The sequence below is a fragment of the Sinocyclocheilus grahami genome, unplaced genomic scaffold, assembly GCF_001515645.1.
Source record: "Sinocyclocheilus grahami isolate Dianchi unplaced genomic scaffold, SAMN03320097.WGS_v1.1 scaffold30.1, whole genome shotgun sequence".
In the NCBI taxonomy this organism is placed as follows: domain Eukaryota; kingdom Metazoa; phylum Chordata; class Actinopteri; order Cypriniformes; family Cyprinidae; genus Sinocyclocheilus; species Sinocyclocheilus grahami.
This window is the reverse complement of record NW_015505209.1, coordinates 1856502-1872509: the sequence shown is the minus strand read 5'-3', so window position 1 is coordinate 1872509 and position 16008 is coordinate 1856502. Positions and strand designations below refer to the sequence as shown.

At 35.7% G+C, this 16008-nt stretch overlaps 3 protein-coding genes across 3 annotated transcripts; 2 read left to right on the top strand and 1 right to left on the bottom strand.

Moving 5' to 3' along the window:
- Positions 1 to 284: 284 nt before the first annotated feature.
- atp6v1e1a (ATPase H+ transporting V1 subunit E1a) lies at positions 285 to 3641 on the bottom strand. The gene is made up of 9 exons (XM_016258975.1): positions 3432 to 3641; positions 2517 to 2582; positions 2128 to 2237; positions 1976 to 2042; positions 1790 to 1879; positions 1373 to 1441; positions 1170 to 1264; positions 992 to 1079; positions 285 to 894 (listed from the first exon to the last, which is right to left on the bottom strand). The coding sequence occupies exons 1-9, from the start codon at positions 3462 to 3464 to the stop codon at positions 832 to 834; spliced, it is 681 nt and encodes a 226-aa protein (XP_016114461.1). The 5' UTR covers positions 3465 to 3641; the 3' UTR covers positions 285 to 831.
- A 153-nt stretch (positions 3642 to 3794) lies between these two features.
- Positions 3795 to 7762, top strand: cpa2 (carboxypeptidase A2 (pancreatic)). Its single transcript, XM_016259720.1, has 12 exons — positions 3795 to 3813; positions 4151 to 4388; positions 4480 to 4561; positions 4678 to 4812; positions 4968 to 5066; positions 5157 to 5258; positions 5345 to 5446; positions 5956 to 6075; positions 6177 to 6273; positions 6355 to 6554; positions 6647 to 6731; positions 7541 to 7762. The coding sequence occupies exons 2-12, from the start codon at positions 4324 to 4326 to the stop codon at positions 7726 to 7728; spliced, it is 1275 nt and encodes a 424-aa protein (XP_016115206.1). The 5' UTR covers positions 3795 to 3813; positions 4151 to 4323; the 3' UTR covers positions 7729 to 7762.
- Positions 7763 to 8853: 1091 nt separating this feature from the next.
- Positions 8854 to 11883, top strand: LOC107573279 (carboxypeptidase A2-like). Its single transcript, XM_016259709.1, has 11 exons — positions 8854 to 8927; positions 9025 to 9105; positions 9220 to 9355; positions 9498 to 9596; positions 9679 to 9777; positions 9856 to 9957; positions 10482 to 10601; positions 10716 to 10812; positions 10894 to 11093; positions 11192 to 11276; positions 11603 to 11883. Exons 1-11 carry the CDS (start codon positions 8863 to 8865, stop codon positions 11788 to 11790), a joined length of 1272 nt encoding a protein of 423 aa, XP_016115195.1. The 5' UTR covers positions 8854 to 8862; the 3' UTR covers positions 11791 to 11883.
- The last annotated feature ends 4125 nt before the right edge of the window (positions 11884 to 16008 follow it).

The window sequence follows — 16008 nt, the reverse complement described above, 5'->3', positions numbered from 1 at the left end:
TGATATAGGCATCTCTGCTTATTAAATCACTGAAGAGCTTTTGTATTTGAAAGTTTCTTGAAAACATGGTCTGGAGTCATTTGATTATGCAAAACATTGTTTGTGCACCACAATTGATGCTAATTTGCATCTCGTGTATTTGAATTCCACAAGAGGGCAGCATGTTTTTAATGTTTGAGGTATATGTAGCATCTTTAAGCCTCTGCAAGATTTCTGACTTGATGTAACAACAAGCAATGTTTTGTTTATATTGTAATGGGCACAGAAATGCTTCAAAATATAAATAAAATATATTTGATTTATTTCTCTGTAGTATAATGCAGTTGTACAACAAATGAAAACACAAGCACAGAGGTATCCATATATTTTTTAAGACATCAAATGAGGGTTTCCCTTTTCCAGGGAAAACCTGATAGGCTGCTGGCTTAGCTAACGACATTCAAAGCAAAAATAATGTAAATTCCTGAGTGCTTAAAGCTTTGTTCAAACAGGCTGAGATAAGATATCAGGCGTCCACTTTCATTACAGATGACATGATTTTCTAACTAAATAAACACTCAAAGGAGAGGTATAAGGTAACATAAGCACACATGATAAGCCTTTCATTTTAAACCACTTTCTTTGGCTTGTTTTTGGTTTTTTTCAATTATTGCTGAAACATGATCAGTTGAATTTCCTGAATTGCAACAGAAACTTCAGAAAATCCACAGTGACCTTAAAAAAATATATATTTTTTTTAAAACTTCCACCAAACCTTGTTGTCACTTTATCAGGGCTCTTGAATTTCACCGTTCTCCAAACAACCACTAAAGCACATTTAGTAACAAACCATTAGTCCATAAACTTGCGGTTTTGGTTGGCACCAAACAGTTGCACTCTGATCTCAGGCATCATCTGTGAAAACAGGAAAGCGAAGAACATGAGGACCTGAATACAACAAACGGCTTTTATCCTGTTTCTTCCTGTTCTACAATGTGATTGGATTCTCTACCTGTTGCGCTAGAAGGTCCAGTCTGCTCTCAAGTGTGTTGGATACCTTGATTTTGCCATCGGCGTTATAGACTTCAACACCTCCTGAGCTGAGGATACCAAGCATGAACAATTAACACATCTAATTATGTATAAATAAGCCTTTTTTTAAACAAAACTGAATATATAAGTGATCTTACATGTCAGAGGGCAGGAATTTGTTTTCGTCGATGCGCACTTCAATATTACTCTTTACTGTCTCTTTGTAGATGGGGATGTTTTTCTTAACAGCAGCCTATTATGAACAGGTATATCAACCTCTTTAAAAATGTAAAAGGTTTGTATAGTTCATATGCATGTTGCAGAATATGATGTTAACAGATTGAGGGTAAATATAGCTCACCTGCACCATCGCTACATCTTCTTTTCTGCACCGAACTATAACCTTGGGCTCCAACAGCTGATAAAATCCCTGCCAAGGCAAAAAGAAGAGGTAATAAAATAGTTATTAATCATAAAAGTAATAAATACAAGAAAAAAACGGTAATATTGTGAAATATTATTCGAATTTAAAAGAAAGGTTTTCTATTTTAATATATTTTAAAATGTCATTTATTTCTGTGGTGGCAAAGCTGAATTTTCAGCATCATTACTCCAGTCTTCAGAAGTCATTCTGATGTGCTGATTTATTATCTGCTGTACAGTATGTTGGAAACGGTTATGCTGCTTAATATTTTTTGGAACCTGTGATACTTTAAGATTCTTTGATGAATAAAAGGTTAAAAAGAACAGCATTTATTTCGAGTAGAAATCAGCTGACCTGTAACACCAGCCCCTCCAGCAGTGTTGGGTACTCATTTGGGTTTTTGGCAATGTTGGCCATCCGTTGTCGTGCTTCATTAAGGAGATCCTGCAAAGAATCACACGAGGAAGACGAAGGTGAGATTTCTTGCAATTCTATAAAAGTATAAACTATAGAAATGTCAAAATGACATAATCATCATACCTTAATCATGTCATCACGGGCTTTGAGTACCTTCAGTCTGGCCTGGTTCAACAAATTTGACATTTGGCTGTGGATTTGAACGGAGGCGAGAGGTTATTAAATAATCTAATCTAAAGGTCTCATGTTACTCATTTAAAGAACCCAAATCTCACATTTTCTTCTGTTGTTCAATCTGTTTCTCTTTCTTCTCATAGTACTCCATTATCTTCAACCTCTGAGTCTGTACCAGTCGTCCTTTTTCGATATTAAACTCTTCTTCTGCCTGCAAGCCGCAAGACACATGATGCTCTAGACCAGGGAGGTCTGGTCTAGGAGGGCCGGTGTCCTGAAGAGTTTAGCTCCAACCCCAATTAAACACACCTGAAGCAGCTAATCAAGCTCTTACTAGGCATACTAGAAACTTGAAGGCAGGTGTGTTGAGGCAAGTTGGAGCTAAACTCTGCAGGACACCGGCCCTCCAGGACCGAGTTTGGGCACCCTGCTCTAGACAAATTCAGACCATATTCATGCACTTATGCTAATCACTGCATTAATACTTTACCTTTGCATCTATTTCTTCTGCCTTCTCATTGGCTTCCTGCTCAATAAAGGCCATCATGTGTTTGATCTGGAGAGATGCAAGGAGATCGGTGTCAATAAAAGAGCAAAGCCAGGTTAAATTACAATGTAAGAGTTTCCTAGCCCCTCTGATCCTTCATTGAGATGATGTAATATAATAAAAGGCGATGAGGGTAGATAGTGATGGGGAAATGAGACTGAAAATGTTTCATCAGTGCTGTTGGGAAAGTCCATGGATGTGTGCTGGACAACTGAAGGACAGAGATTTCCTCTTTTGGCTACATAATACACAGCATTAAACACTCACACAATATTAATTTACGCAATCTAGATTCGAGATGGTGCCTTTGTCCTCCTCAAAGTGAATGGAATATAAAGAGATGTCTAGCTACAAGTACAAGACAATAAATAATAACATAATGCATTTTATTTACACACGCCTTTCAAAACACTTAAGCACACCTTACAAACAATATAGAATTCATAACAAATATAATAAACAACATCAGCGTTATTAAAATGCAATCCTGTGATTAAAGCTGATTTTAAAAGATGAGTTTTAAAACGTGATTTAAAAGTAATGAGACAATCATTCACATTCTTAAAAAAATGTTTATGACAATTATCTAAATATCAGTTCAGATTATGCCAAATTTTTTTATTAGTTATTATTATTGGTTTATAAAACATATACAGTATATAATTTGTATCCTAAACGTACCGCATCAGATTTGTGCCTGTAATGTTTCGTTATAAAAGTCATGGGACTTCAAAAATGCAGCTATTCGTGTAATGAGACTTACAACAGACATTTTAATAATTTACAATACCTGATCTGAAATATAATGGTCAATTAAATCAACTCTAAACTTAGCTTATGAACTTCTGGTTTTCTCACCTGTTTCTGTACGGCGGCATCGCTGAGCGCCATGGCTGATGTTTGTAAGGCGCTGACTGCGATCTTAAGAGCGATTTATCAAAGGAAATATTTAAGACTAAATTTGGAACTACTAAACTAAACTATCCACTACTTTATTTATATTACTAAACTACAGTTCCGCCAAGCGTCAGCTGACAAGGATGAAGGGGTCACGTGATTTGAAGCGTCACGTCCGCGTTAAGGCTCCGCCCATTTATCTGTTTCTTGAGCTTTGACTTCAAACAGACTTTACGACTGTGTGCAGTAGGTTATTAATTCTTAAAAAGTTGTAATTGTGAACAACTGTAAGAAAACATATTTAACCCTATTAAACGTCCAAGACTAAATATTACTATAAAAGGTAATTTCCACAATGGTAAACCCTGTTGGACCACATGCTATGTCTTCTAGTACCCTACTTTTGTAGACATATATTTCAGAATGACTTTTTAAAGGCTAGCAGTTGATTGTCATTGTTTGCACATTTAAAGAATTGATTAAAATCCAAGTAATGCTCAATATATTCAAGTTTGAGACTAAGTAAATTAGCGGATACCCAGATCATCTTGACCTTCGGCCTTGACATGAGCAGCTCTGAAGACTAGTATCTTTCACTCTTGATTTATAAACGCTATAAAGTGGATTTGATGTGAGTTGAAACTTTTCTTTGTCCCTCTTCTTCTTCTTTTTTCACTGAGAAACACAAAGCAATGCACACCTGGAGCAGATACACATACAAAAGTTGGCTGCATCAGGTGACAAAAGTCACATTAAGCTGCATCAGCACTAATATTACTGAGAACTCAACATATGTCTGTGAGTGTATAAGCGCAGAGACCTACAGTAGAGATCATTCCCAGAACAGGAGAACATGACACTCTATCTAGCAGTCTTTGCGCTCTTGGCTGCAGTTCACTGCGAGGTGCTCTTTAATGGGTAATTAGAGATACTTTTTTATTCTTTTATGACTTATTAATGTATATCAGCCTTGTTTCTTGTTTAAAATGTCTTTTTTCTTTCTTAATAGAGACCAAGTTCTCCGAATCCATGCAGAATCTGAAAACCACATTCAGATTTTGAAAAAGCTGGAAAGGGACGTGGATTCTGGGGTAGGCTATCTGTTAAATGCCTGCAGTTACATGTTTTTATTTTTATTTGATCACATATATGCAATTTGACATGGAAATCTCTCGGATTGTGGAATATGTATTATGCGATCCTCTAGCTGGATTTCTGGACTCATGCCGTCTCTACTGAGCAACCTGTTGACATCCGTGTGCCTCACTCCAGTCTGTATGCTGTCAAGGACTTCCTCAAGAAAAACAACATCCCTTTCACTGTCATAATCAACAATGTGCAGGTGAGTTATTTATGGAAATCTATACACAACATAACATTATTAGCCTTTGCGCAATTTGTAGAAGAAGATCAGCGATTGATTATGATCCTATAAATTCCAATAGTTGTGATTTTTCAGTAAAGTAATCGTAATACATAACTTTTTCTGTGTCTCAGGAACTTTTGGTCAGAGAGAGAGAAGAAATGGTTCGCAATGCAGAAGTGGAACGTCAGACCAGGCGCTTCAACTTTGCTGCTTATCATGACCTGGAGACTGTAAGTACATGTTCTGACTTTTGCACAAATCCATGTTCAGTCATATTTATAACCTAACAAAGCATCTGAATTTCTTTTTATTCCTTTCAGATTTACAATTTTATGGACACGCTTGTTGCAAGTCACTCTAAATTGATCACTAAAGTGAATATTGGCAGCACTTATGAGAACCGTCCCATGTATGTCTTGAAGGTAAACAGGTCATATGCCTATAAACTCAGATTACAGACTGATATCTATCACTACCTGATTTTTTTGTATATGTACAATGCATCCAGTTCAGCACTGGTGGAGAGAAAAGGCCTGCAATCTGGATTGATGCTGGAATCCATGCGAGGGAGTGGATTTCTCATGCTACTGCAGTGTGGCTTGCTGACCAGGTGAGTGAGATTGGTGAAGAATGATAGCTTTAGTGTTTGTTTCAGTCTGTTTGTCATAGTACATTCAGAGCTGTTTTCTTATTTTTCTTTTCTGACAGGAAATATGATATTTGCCAGCACATTTAGTTTTTGTAGTTTACTTGCTATTATACATGAGCTCCATTAAAAAAAATGTTTTTTAAATTCAACAATCATCTGTTTAAGATGCCAACTGTCAGGTAAAAGGTCCATTAATAAATGGATGCTTAGAGATTATTTTTAGCAAGATTTAATTTAATTAAATTTTTTATTTTAATGGTATGTGCAGTAACAAGATCTTTTATTATTTAATATTTATTTAATTAAAAAATTTCCAGAAAGACAGCTCATGTGCAGCCGCAATGAACGTTTTAGCAAGATCTTTTATTTTATTTTTTTATTTTTATGTACTTTTATGTAAATTTTTTTATTTATTATTATTTTCATTTTTTTAACATCCTTTTAACATTCTAAACTTTTTGACTCTGTAGATTGCCACAGACTTTAAGGAAAACCGTGCCCCTGTGCCCAGTATCCTTAGTAAAATGGATATTTACTTGATGATTGTGGCCAATCCTGATGGATATGTCTTCACTCACCGCTCTCCCAATGTAAGCAGCCATTTGCTGGTTTGCATAAAGCACAAATAAATATTTAGAAGCATTTTATAAGCTTTTGTAATTGCATATATTGTTAATTAACATTACTTTAGGAGTTTTACCGTTTCTGGCGTAAGAGCCGGTCTGTGACCTCTAACCCCAAATGCCACGGTGTCGACCTCAACAGAAACTGGGATGCTGAATTTGGTGGTAAATTCATATAGTAATTTTCTCTTGTTTCAACAGATCTAAATTACTTTGCTTTATTAAATGTGTCTACATTTTCTCCAGGTCCTGGAGCAAGCGATGACCCCTGCACTGAAGACTACCGCGGTCCTTCTGCTCAATCTGAGACTGAAGTGAAAAACATTGCAGATTTGATCATGAACCACGGCAACTTCAAATCCTTCATGACCCTCCACTCTTACATGCAGCTCTTAATGTATCCGTATGGCTACAGTGGCACAGATGCTCCTGACCAGACTGAACTGGTAAGCAAATCTACTCCCATAAACCTCCTTGGCTTTCTGAATCTTGTCTGTTTTATGATCTCACAGTGGTATTTTTTGTGTGTTTTTTCTAGCATGATGTGGCCTCACAGGCAAGCAAAGCCCTCAATTCCTGGCATGGCACCGTTTATAAAGTTGGAAGCATCTTCCACACTATTGGTAAGTGGATTGTGGAAGTGGATCTTTTTTAACCACTTACCAAGACATGGAATATCACATTTAAAAAGTATTGATTACTAAAATTGTGTTTTGCAGTAATGAGAATGATTTTTAGCGATTTTAATAATCTAAACAATCTTTATAGTTCTAAAAAATCTTTAGGATTCTTCACTATAAAGATCCCTTTGTCCAGTGAAAAGGTTCCATGGATGTTAAAGGTTCTTCATACTATTGATGCTAGTTAAGAACTTTTATTTTTATTTGTCTGTGTTCTAGACTATGTATGGTTTTGTCATTGGTTTACATTACACTGAATACATTTTAGTACAAATTGCATTCAGGGACCATATTCGGCAAGATTTATGATCATCATAATCATGATTCATAAATAATCCATTCATCTTTTCTCATTCAAACGCTATATAGCTACGGCCTATTTTCCACTTTGGTTTTAAATTTATTTACCAAAATAATAAGTATGCTTAATTAGACAACAATGTGCTTTCTTTATCAATACTTACTGACGAATATTCAAGATCTTGAAAACTAGTAAAGCACATTCACGCTCAGACAAAATGGTGCAAAAGTTGGCGGTACCCTTTCAAAAAGTACTAATATGTACCTAAACAGAAGAGTTCACTCAAACATGAAAATGTGACAGTTTAATCACCCTCAGGCCATTGAAGATATTGATGAGTTTGTTTCTGCGTCGGTTTGTTATGGTAGAATGTGTTGATTTGAAAGGTCAATTTGCATGAAAAGCAAAAAAAAAATGGTCTCAGTATTGCAAAATGCATGTTTCTTTTCAGAACCAGCTAGTGGTGCAAGTGTTGACTGGGCTTACCAACGTGGCATCAAATATTCTTTTGCTTTCGAGTTGCGCGACACTGGTAAATATGGATTCCTCCTGCCTGCCGACCAGATCGTTTCCACTGCAAGGGAGACGTGGTATGCTCTCAGATACATTATGCAATATGTTTGTGATCACCCTTACTGAGAGAAATGTAATGAAGCTTCAATAAAGGTCCCAGAGAATGATAGAAATGTGTCATTTGATATATTGCACTTCAGCAATGTCCAAAATGCCTTGATTCAATTTTGACAGAGGTCAGAATTTGTATCCAGTCCTTTATCTTTATTCACAATGCAAACAAATTATTCAAATCCATTTTGTGATGGTTAGTGTTCAAATTTCTACAATAACGTTTACATAAAAAAAAATTTGCTGAGTTTTGTCTTGTTCAACCTCAACAGTCTTTTTGGCAGCCCTTAGACCCTTTATCTTTATTCACAATGCAAACAAATTATTCAAATCCATTTTGTGATGGTTAGTGTTCAAATTTCTACAATAACGTTTACATAAAAAAAAAATTTGCTGAGTTTTGTCTTGTTCAACCTCAACAGTCTTTTTGGCAGCCCTTAGAAAGGTTAGCTATACCTATTAACTTATAAGAAGTGTTATAAGACGAGCAAGTTTTCACATTAATACCTTAAGTGATTGTGCATCACTGGTATGATTCCTTTCTCCTTCTCAGGGGAGAGTGGGTTTTGCAATGTGCTTTAACAAGTATGTATGGTTCACCATTGATCAGTCCAGCCTTGTCTCTGTATGTCGCCCATAGAGTAGGGTTTACCATCGAGAGGTCTGGCATACTTTCATCAGCACTTTGAAGTGTCATAGTTATCAGGAAGTGGTTGTTGTGTCTCAGCTGACATTATTATTACAGAAGGCAAAGATAGATACAGACCAGTTTCAGAAAAAACTATTTCCATACCCAGTGTACTTATGCATCAATAGTGTTGTGATTCCAGTTAATTGAGCCTGCTTTGGATTCATTTTGTTCAAACATGTTGTGTGTATATATATATATATATATATATATATATTCATACATACAATGCATGAGAGGAAAGGGCCTCACACTTTTCAGTTGACTTTACAACTCAGCCCTCAACCTAGAGCAGTTCTCTGAATATATTAAAGGAAGTTCAAGGGTGTCACTTAAGTATGCAAGTCATCATATGGTTAGAAGAGCTGTAAAAGGATAAAACTTCAATGGCTTCTGAGTGCATAAGAGCTGCTCTACATTAAAGAGACCTACAGTAGAGATCATTCCCAGAACAGGAGAACATGAGACTCTATCTAGCAGTCTTTGCGCTCCTGGCTGCAGTTCACTGCGAGGAGCTCTTTAATGGGTAAGTTTAGGTACCTTTCCATCTTTTATGACTAATTACCATACCAGCCTTGTTTCTTGTTTGTAATGTCTAATTGTCTTTTTTTCTTTCTTAGTAGAGACCAAGTTCTCAGAATTAATGCAGAATCTGAAGACCAGATTCAGATTTTGAAAAAGCTGGAAAGAGACGTGGATTCTGGGGTATCTGTTAAATCCCTTCTGACATACTTTAGCTTTAGTTTGATCATATACTGTATGTGCAATTTGACATGGAAATCTCTCGGATTGTGGAATATGTCTTATGCAATCCTCTAACTGGATTTCTGGACTCATGCCGTCTCTACTGAGCAACCTGTTGACATCCGTGTGCCTCACTCCAGTCTGTATGCTGTCAAGGACTTCCTCAAGAAAAACAACATCCCTTTCACTGTCATAATCAACAATGTGCAGGTGAGTTATTTACAAAAATCTACATGCAAAATAAGATTATTAAACTACACAATTTGTAGAAGAAGATCAACCATTGATTATAATCCCATAAATTTCAATAGTTGTGATTTTTCAGTAACACATAACTTTTTCTGTGTCTCAGGAACGTTTGGTCAGAGAGAGAGAAGAAATGGTTCGCAATGCAGAAATGGAAAGCAAGACCAAAAGTTTCAACTTTGCTGCTTATCATGACCTGGAGACTGTAAGTACATCGACTGACTTTTGCAAAAAAACATGCACAACAATATTTCTAACCTTAGGAACTATTTTATTACTCCTTTCAGATTTACAATTTTATGGACACCCTTGCAAATCACTCTAAACTGATCTCTAAAGTGAAGATTGGCAGCACTTATGAGAACCGTTCCATGTATGTCTTGAAGGTAAACAGATGATATGATTATAAACTCAGATATCTACATACCACTATCTGATTTGTTATATATGTACAATGCATCCAGTTCAGCACTGGTGGAGAGAAAAGACCTGCAATCTGGATTGATGCTGGAATCCATGCGAGGGAGTGGATTTCTCATGCTACTGCAGTGTGGCTTGCTGACCAGGTGAGTGAGATTGGTGAAGAATGATAGCTTTAGTGTGTGTTTCAGTCTGTTTGTCATAGTACATTCAGAGCTGTTTTCTTATTTTTCTAATTTTCAGCAAATAGAACTCCCACCAATGAATTTTTACCAAAATCTTTTATTTTATTATTTTAATTTTATTTTATGTAATTTCATATTTTTTATTTTATTATTATTTTTTAATATTTAGTTTCATTTATTTTATTTTAAGCAAAGGGAGCTTGTGCAGCAGCAATGAACTCTGAAACTAGTTTATAGTAGTATTCATGTCTTAGCTTGACTTCAAAATAAACAAAACATGACTGTGTTTAGTGTTTGAACATTGGGCCAATGTGCTGACAAATCAAGTACAGAGTAACAAGTTGCTAAATTAGTCTCAAGAAAATTACAAAGTCAGCCAAATCTGAAAAAAGAAAAAAAGGTCCTCTGAGGTGATTGAATAAAAGTCGACATAAAATAAAGCTATAAAACCAATCTTTAACATTCTGAACTTTTTTACTCTGTAGATTGCCAAAGACTTTAAGGAAAACCGTGCCCCTGTGCCCAGTATCCTTAGTAAAATGGATATTTACTTGATGATTGTGGCCAATCCTGATGGATATGTCTTCACTCACCGCTCTTCCAATGTAAGCAGCCACTTGCTGGTTTGCCTAAAGCACAAATACATGTTTAGAAGCATTTTATAAACTTTTAATATTGCATATATTGATAAAGAATATTACTAATTAACATTACCTCAGCCGCTTTACCGTTTCTGGCGTAAGAGCCGGTCTGCGACCTCTAACCCCAAATGCCACGGCGTCGACCTCAACAGAAACTGGGATGCTGAATTTGGTGGTAAATTCATATTGTCATTTTCTCTTGTTTCAACAGATCTGAATTACTTTGCTTTATTAAATGTGTCTACATTTTCTCCAGGTCCTGGAGCAAGCGATGACCCCTGCGCTGAAGACTACCGCGGTCCTTCTGCTCAATCTGAGATTGAAGTGAAAAACATTGCAAAATTCATCATGAGCCACGGCAACTTCAAATCCTTCATGACCCTCCACTCTTACATGCAGCTCTTAATGTATCCGTATGGTTACATCGGCATAGATGCTCCTGACCAGACTGAACTGGTAAGCAAATCTACTCCCATAAACCTCTCTAGTCTTCTTCTGAATCTTGTCTGTTTAATGATCTCACAGTGATATGTTTTGTGTGGGTTTTTTTCTAGCATGATGTGGCCACAATGTCAAGCAAAGCCCTCAATTCCTGGCATGGCACCGTTTATAAAGTTGGAAGCATCTTCCACACTATTGGTAAGTAGATTGTGGAAGTGGTTATATTTGGTTATATATATAACACTTTCTCCAAAGCAAATTTTCATTTTGGGTAAACTATTCCCACTTTAGGGGTAAATAAGATACAAAGATGTACCTTTTGCCACTCCAGTGACAGCTTTTGTATATTTTTGTATATTTTGAAGAATAGTATCACAAAATGTTTGATTTACAGATCATATTGAAAGGCCTATGCTACACAGTAAATGTGTGTCATTCTTGTTTTGTAAAACTGTTGTGATATCTATGTAATATCCAGGAATAAAAAATTGTCTCAGTATTGCAAAATTCACATTTGATTTCAGATCAAGCTAACGGTGCAAGTGTTGACTGGGCTTACCTACGTGGCATCAAATATTCTTTTGCTTTCGAGTTGCGTGACACTGGTAAATACGGATTCCTCCTGCCTGCCGATCAGATCGTTTCCACTGCAAGGGAGACGTGGTTTGCTCTCAGATACATTATGAAATATGTTTGTGATCACCCTTACTGAGAGAAATGTACTAAAGCTTCAGTAAAGGTCTCAGAGGATATATGCTATGAAACGTGTGTCGTTTCAGATATTATGCTTCAATAACTCAGTTTTGACAGATCTCTTCAGTCACCTTTTTTTGGCGGATTTCTCTGATCCATTTTGTGATGATCAGTGTTCAGGTTTATAAAATAACTTTTATGGCAGTTTATTTATTTATTTAAAAAATAAATATCAGTATTTTGGGGTCAAATCTTTTGCATTTTGTCTTCTGTAACCTCAACAGTCTTTTGGCGACTCTTTGAATGACTACCTATACCCATGAACTGTCTTGATTTTTTAAGCACAGTTTAAACACAAAATAATATGTCTGTGATTTATTTGTGATGTCTAAATCTATAATAGATTATCAAACAATATAACCAGTAGGTTGATGCACCATCCAATACTGGTCTTAAAGGGATAGTTCACTGAAAATGACAATTGTGTCATTATTTACTCTCACTCATGTTGTTACAAAACATTCTTTCTTCAAAAAACAAAATGAGGTAAAAATTCATACAGATTTGGAACAACCAGAGGCCTGAGACCTGAGTAAATAATAACAAAATATTCATTTCAAATTTTCATTTTATCCTTTAAAGGATAGCAATTAGCAACTGAATTATAACTAACATTGTTTGAAAATGCTAAGGAAACATACACACATAAAGGTAAAAAAAAAACATACTTTTAAGACCCAAGCATTTTGTTTTGACTTTCTTTGAGGGTTTTTAAGTGTTTAAACCTTCCATAATTCATGATAGTATCGTTTCCCCCATACTCTCTAATTCTGAATCCAGTTGAGCAGTTCTTCTCCTCCTGGTTTTTGACAACAACCACACGGACAAACTATTTTGGAAATAAAATCTATGTATACTGTACATTTTATTTTTGGATATATTTTGAAGAATGATAGACATTGACTTCCATAGTAATTTTTTCCATACTCACTTTTTTACAAACTCACTCAGGTTTGGTCACTTCATTCATTTCGAATGATGACGAAAGTTTATGGAAAACGCTTTTGTGTGAAATGTAATCTCTTTAAACTGTGCCACCTTTTGAATGGTTTCCCACCTAATTTTAGAAGCCCTGAGAAATTTGCAGCAATGTTCACCTGGAAAAGATACACACTTGTTGTTGCTTAATAATCATATCAACCTGCATCAGCACTGATATTACTAAGAACTGAACATATGTCTCTGAATGTATAAAAGCAGCTCTCCCTAAAAGAGACCTACAGTAGAGATCAACAGAGAACATGAGACTCTATCTAGCAGTCTGTGCACTCTTGGCAGCAGTTCACTGCGAGGAGCTCTTTAATGGGTAAGTTCAGATACTTTTTTTCTTTATTGACTTATTACTATATGTCAGCCTTGTTTCTTGTTCATAATGTATAATTGTCTTATTTTCTTTCTTAACAGAGACCAAGTTCTCAGATTCCATGCTCAGAATCTGAAAGCCACATTCATGCTTTGAAGGAGCTGGAAGAGGACGTGGAATCTGGGTTATGACCGTTTTATATCTGCTGAAATATTTCAGTTTTCACTTGAACACCAACAGTTTTTATTGCATATATATATATATATATATATATATATACTGTATGTATATGTGATCCTCTATCGGCCTGTTGACACCATGTGCAGGTGTGTAAAATACAGATCAAAAACAAGAACTGAAATGATCAGCCTGTGCAAAATGTATCAATCAAATCAATATCACTAGAAATTACATGGTAAAGCTATTTAGAATTTTCGTTTTGTCCCAGCATGAAAGCTGTTAATTCTGCAAATAAAACTGTAACATACAAGGTTTTTCTGTGTCTCAGGAACTTTTGGACGAGGAGAAAGCAGAGATGGTTGGTAATGCAGCTCCACATGACAACATATTTTGCCATTAAATGGTGACACAATATTGCCCTTTCGCAATTATTTTATTACTAGTTTGCCTCAATCACAGTATCGTTTTAAAAATACATCGATTTTTTTTTTTATTATTGTGTGTTTTAAATCAAAAGCGTAATTTATGATTTATTTTTGAATACATTGTGTTATATCAAGATAGCTGGGACAAGATACAAATGTCAGAATATGCCACATGCACATGTATGAATTATTTGAGTATAAAACTTTAAACTGTATTCTGAATTAATCCTAGATGTATATAATTTATTATAAAAACGTTTTCATAATTGTAACATAAATATTTACATACATAATTATTCAGGTGCATGTGTAATAACTTGCGAAAACTTGAGGCTACAGCACTGCTTCTTCGTCGTCGTCTTGTCTGATGCACTCACTCAACCAGCGTTCTAACCATGACCTCGACCTCCCCACCCCCCAACCATTCGAATTTCCATAGGCAGAATTATTTTAATGATATTCCAATGGGCCGCTTTGTGATATTACAAAACCCGGAAAACAAACGCTGTAGTCCAAACGAGCTGTTCGTTGTAGTTCTTGGAAAAGGGATTTTTTAAAACGAAATATCTCCCTTTGGAGTGGACTTTGAGATTTGTAAGTTTGAAGATCTTTTTTATGCCCAAACATACATATTACACACTGACTAAAATTCAGAAAGGGAAAAAGCATAATAGGACCCCTTTAAAAATTGTACAGCAGCACTTCTTCGTCGTCGTCTTGTCTGATGCACTCACTCAACCAGCGTTCTAACCATGACCTCGACCCTCCCCGCCCCCCAACCATTCGAATTTCCATAGGCGGAATTATTTTAATGATATTCTAATGGGCCGCTTTGTGATATTACAAAACCCGGAAAACAAACGCTGTAGTCCAAACGAGCTGTTCGTTGTAGTTCTTGGAAAAGGGATTTTTTAAAACGAAATATCTCCCTTTGGAGTGGACTTTGAGATTTGTAAGTTTGAAGATCTTTTTTATGCCCAAACATACATATTACACACTGACTAAAATTCAGAAAGGGAAAAAGCATAATAGGACCCCTTTAAAAAAAAATCTTACTCCCCACCGGGGATAAAAAATAATTCGGCAGAGGCAGGGATGCATAGACCAGAGGGGGGGGTCAGATTTTGCTAAAATCATTTAAGTAAATTTTTTCCCTCATTAATGTACACACAGCACCCCATATTGACAGAAAAACACAGAATTGTTGACATTTTTGCAGATTTATTAAAAAAGAAAAACTGAAATATCACATGGTCCTAAGTATTCAGACCCTTTGCTCAGTATTTAGTAGAAGCACCCTTTTGATCTAATACAGCCATGAGTCTTTTTGGGAAAGAGGCAACAAGTTTTTCACACCTGGATTTGGGAATCCTCTGCCATTCCTCCTTGCAGAGCCTCTCCAGTTCTGGCAGGTTGGATGGTAAACGTTGGTGGACAGCAATTTTTAGGTCATTTCACGCACCTGCAGCGCATCTGAACTGAAAAATGGAATAAAAATATATGCTACATAAAAAGGAGTTATATAGGCCTATACACAAATTATATTTCACTTAAATCATTAACAGATTAACAAAACAAAAGAAAAAATTGTGCTGAGTTTCGGATAATTGTAACACTCTCCAAAGTTCACAGAAAGGAAACCTAGATGGCAGAAAACTGTTTTCTTTATTTTGCAAAAGCTTTACAGTTTTGAAACGCGTCGGCGACTCGCACGCATATACAACATATTTTTGCTAACTTGACATAGCAGCCTGTTCATTATCAAAATAAAATACAGTTAAATATACTTAAAAAGTTACACTGCTCAATTTATATATAGTCCGTAGTACAGTCTGCTTAAGTTTCGCTTTTAAATTAATTAGTTTTGGCTTACAACTTTAGAGGACTTGTTGTGGAGAGAAGGGAACTAAAATAGCCTAATTGTTTGTAAATATTTTGCTTTATTTACTGGTATTTTAGCCTACATTATTTCTGAATGATAATAATATATTAATAATACAATGCGACATACAGCCTACTAATTTAGGCTTTTTTTTTTTCTCTCAAAACGCTTATAGGAGTGGCCTTTTTTTATTCACGCAAATGTTTTTAAATATCTTTAAAAAATAGGCCTACATTAATGTCATTAAAGCGTTGACAGTTTTTTCTTTTGTTTAATAGACGAAGACAATATAATTGCAGTGGAAAATAATAATCACTGAAATAAAGTGGAGTGGGACTGAATTTTATCTGTTGAGGTTGTATTGAATGGTAAAAAGTGACATGAATG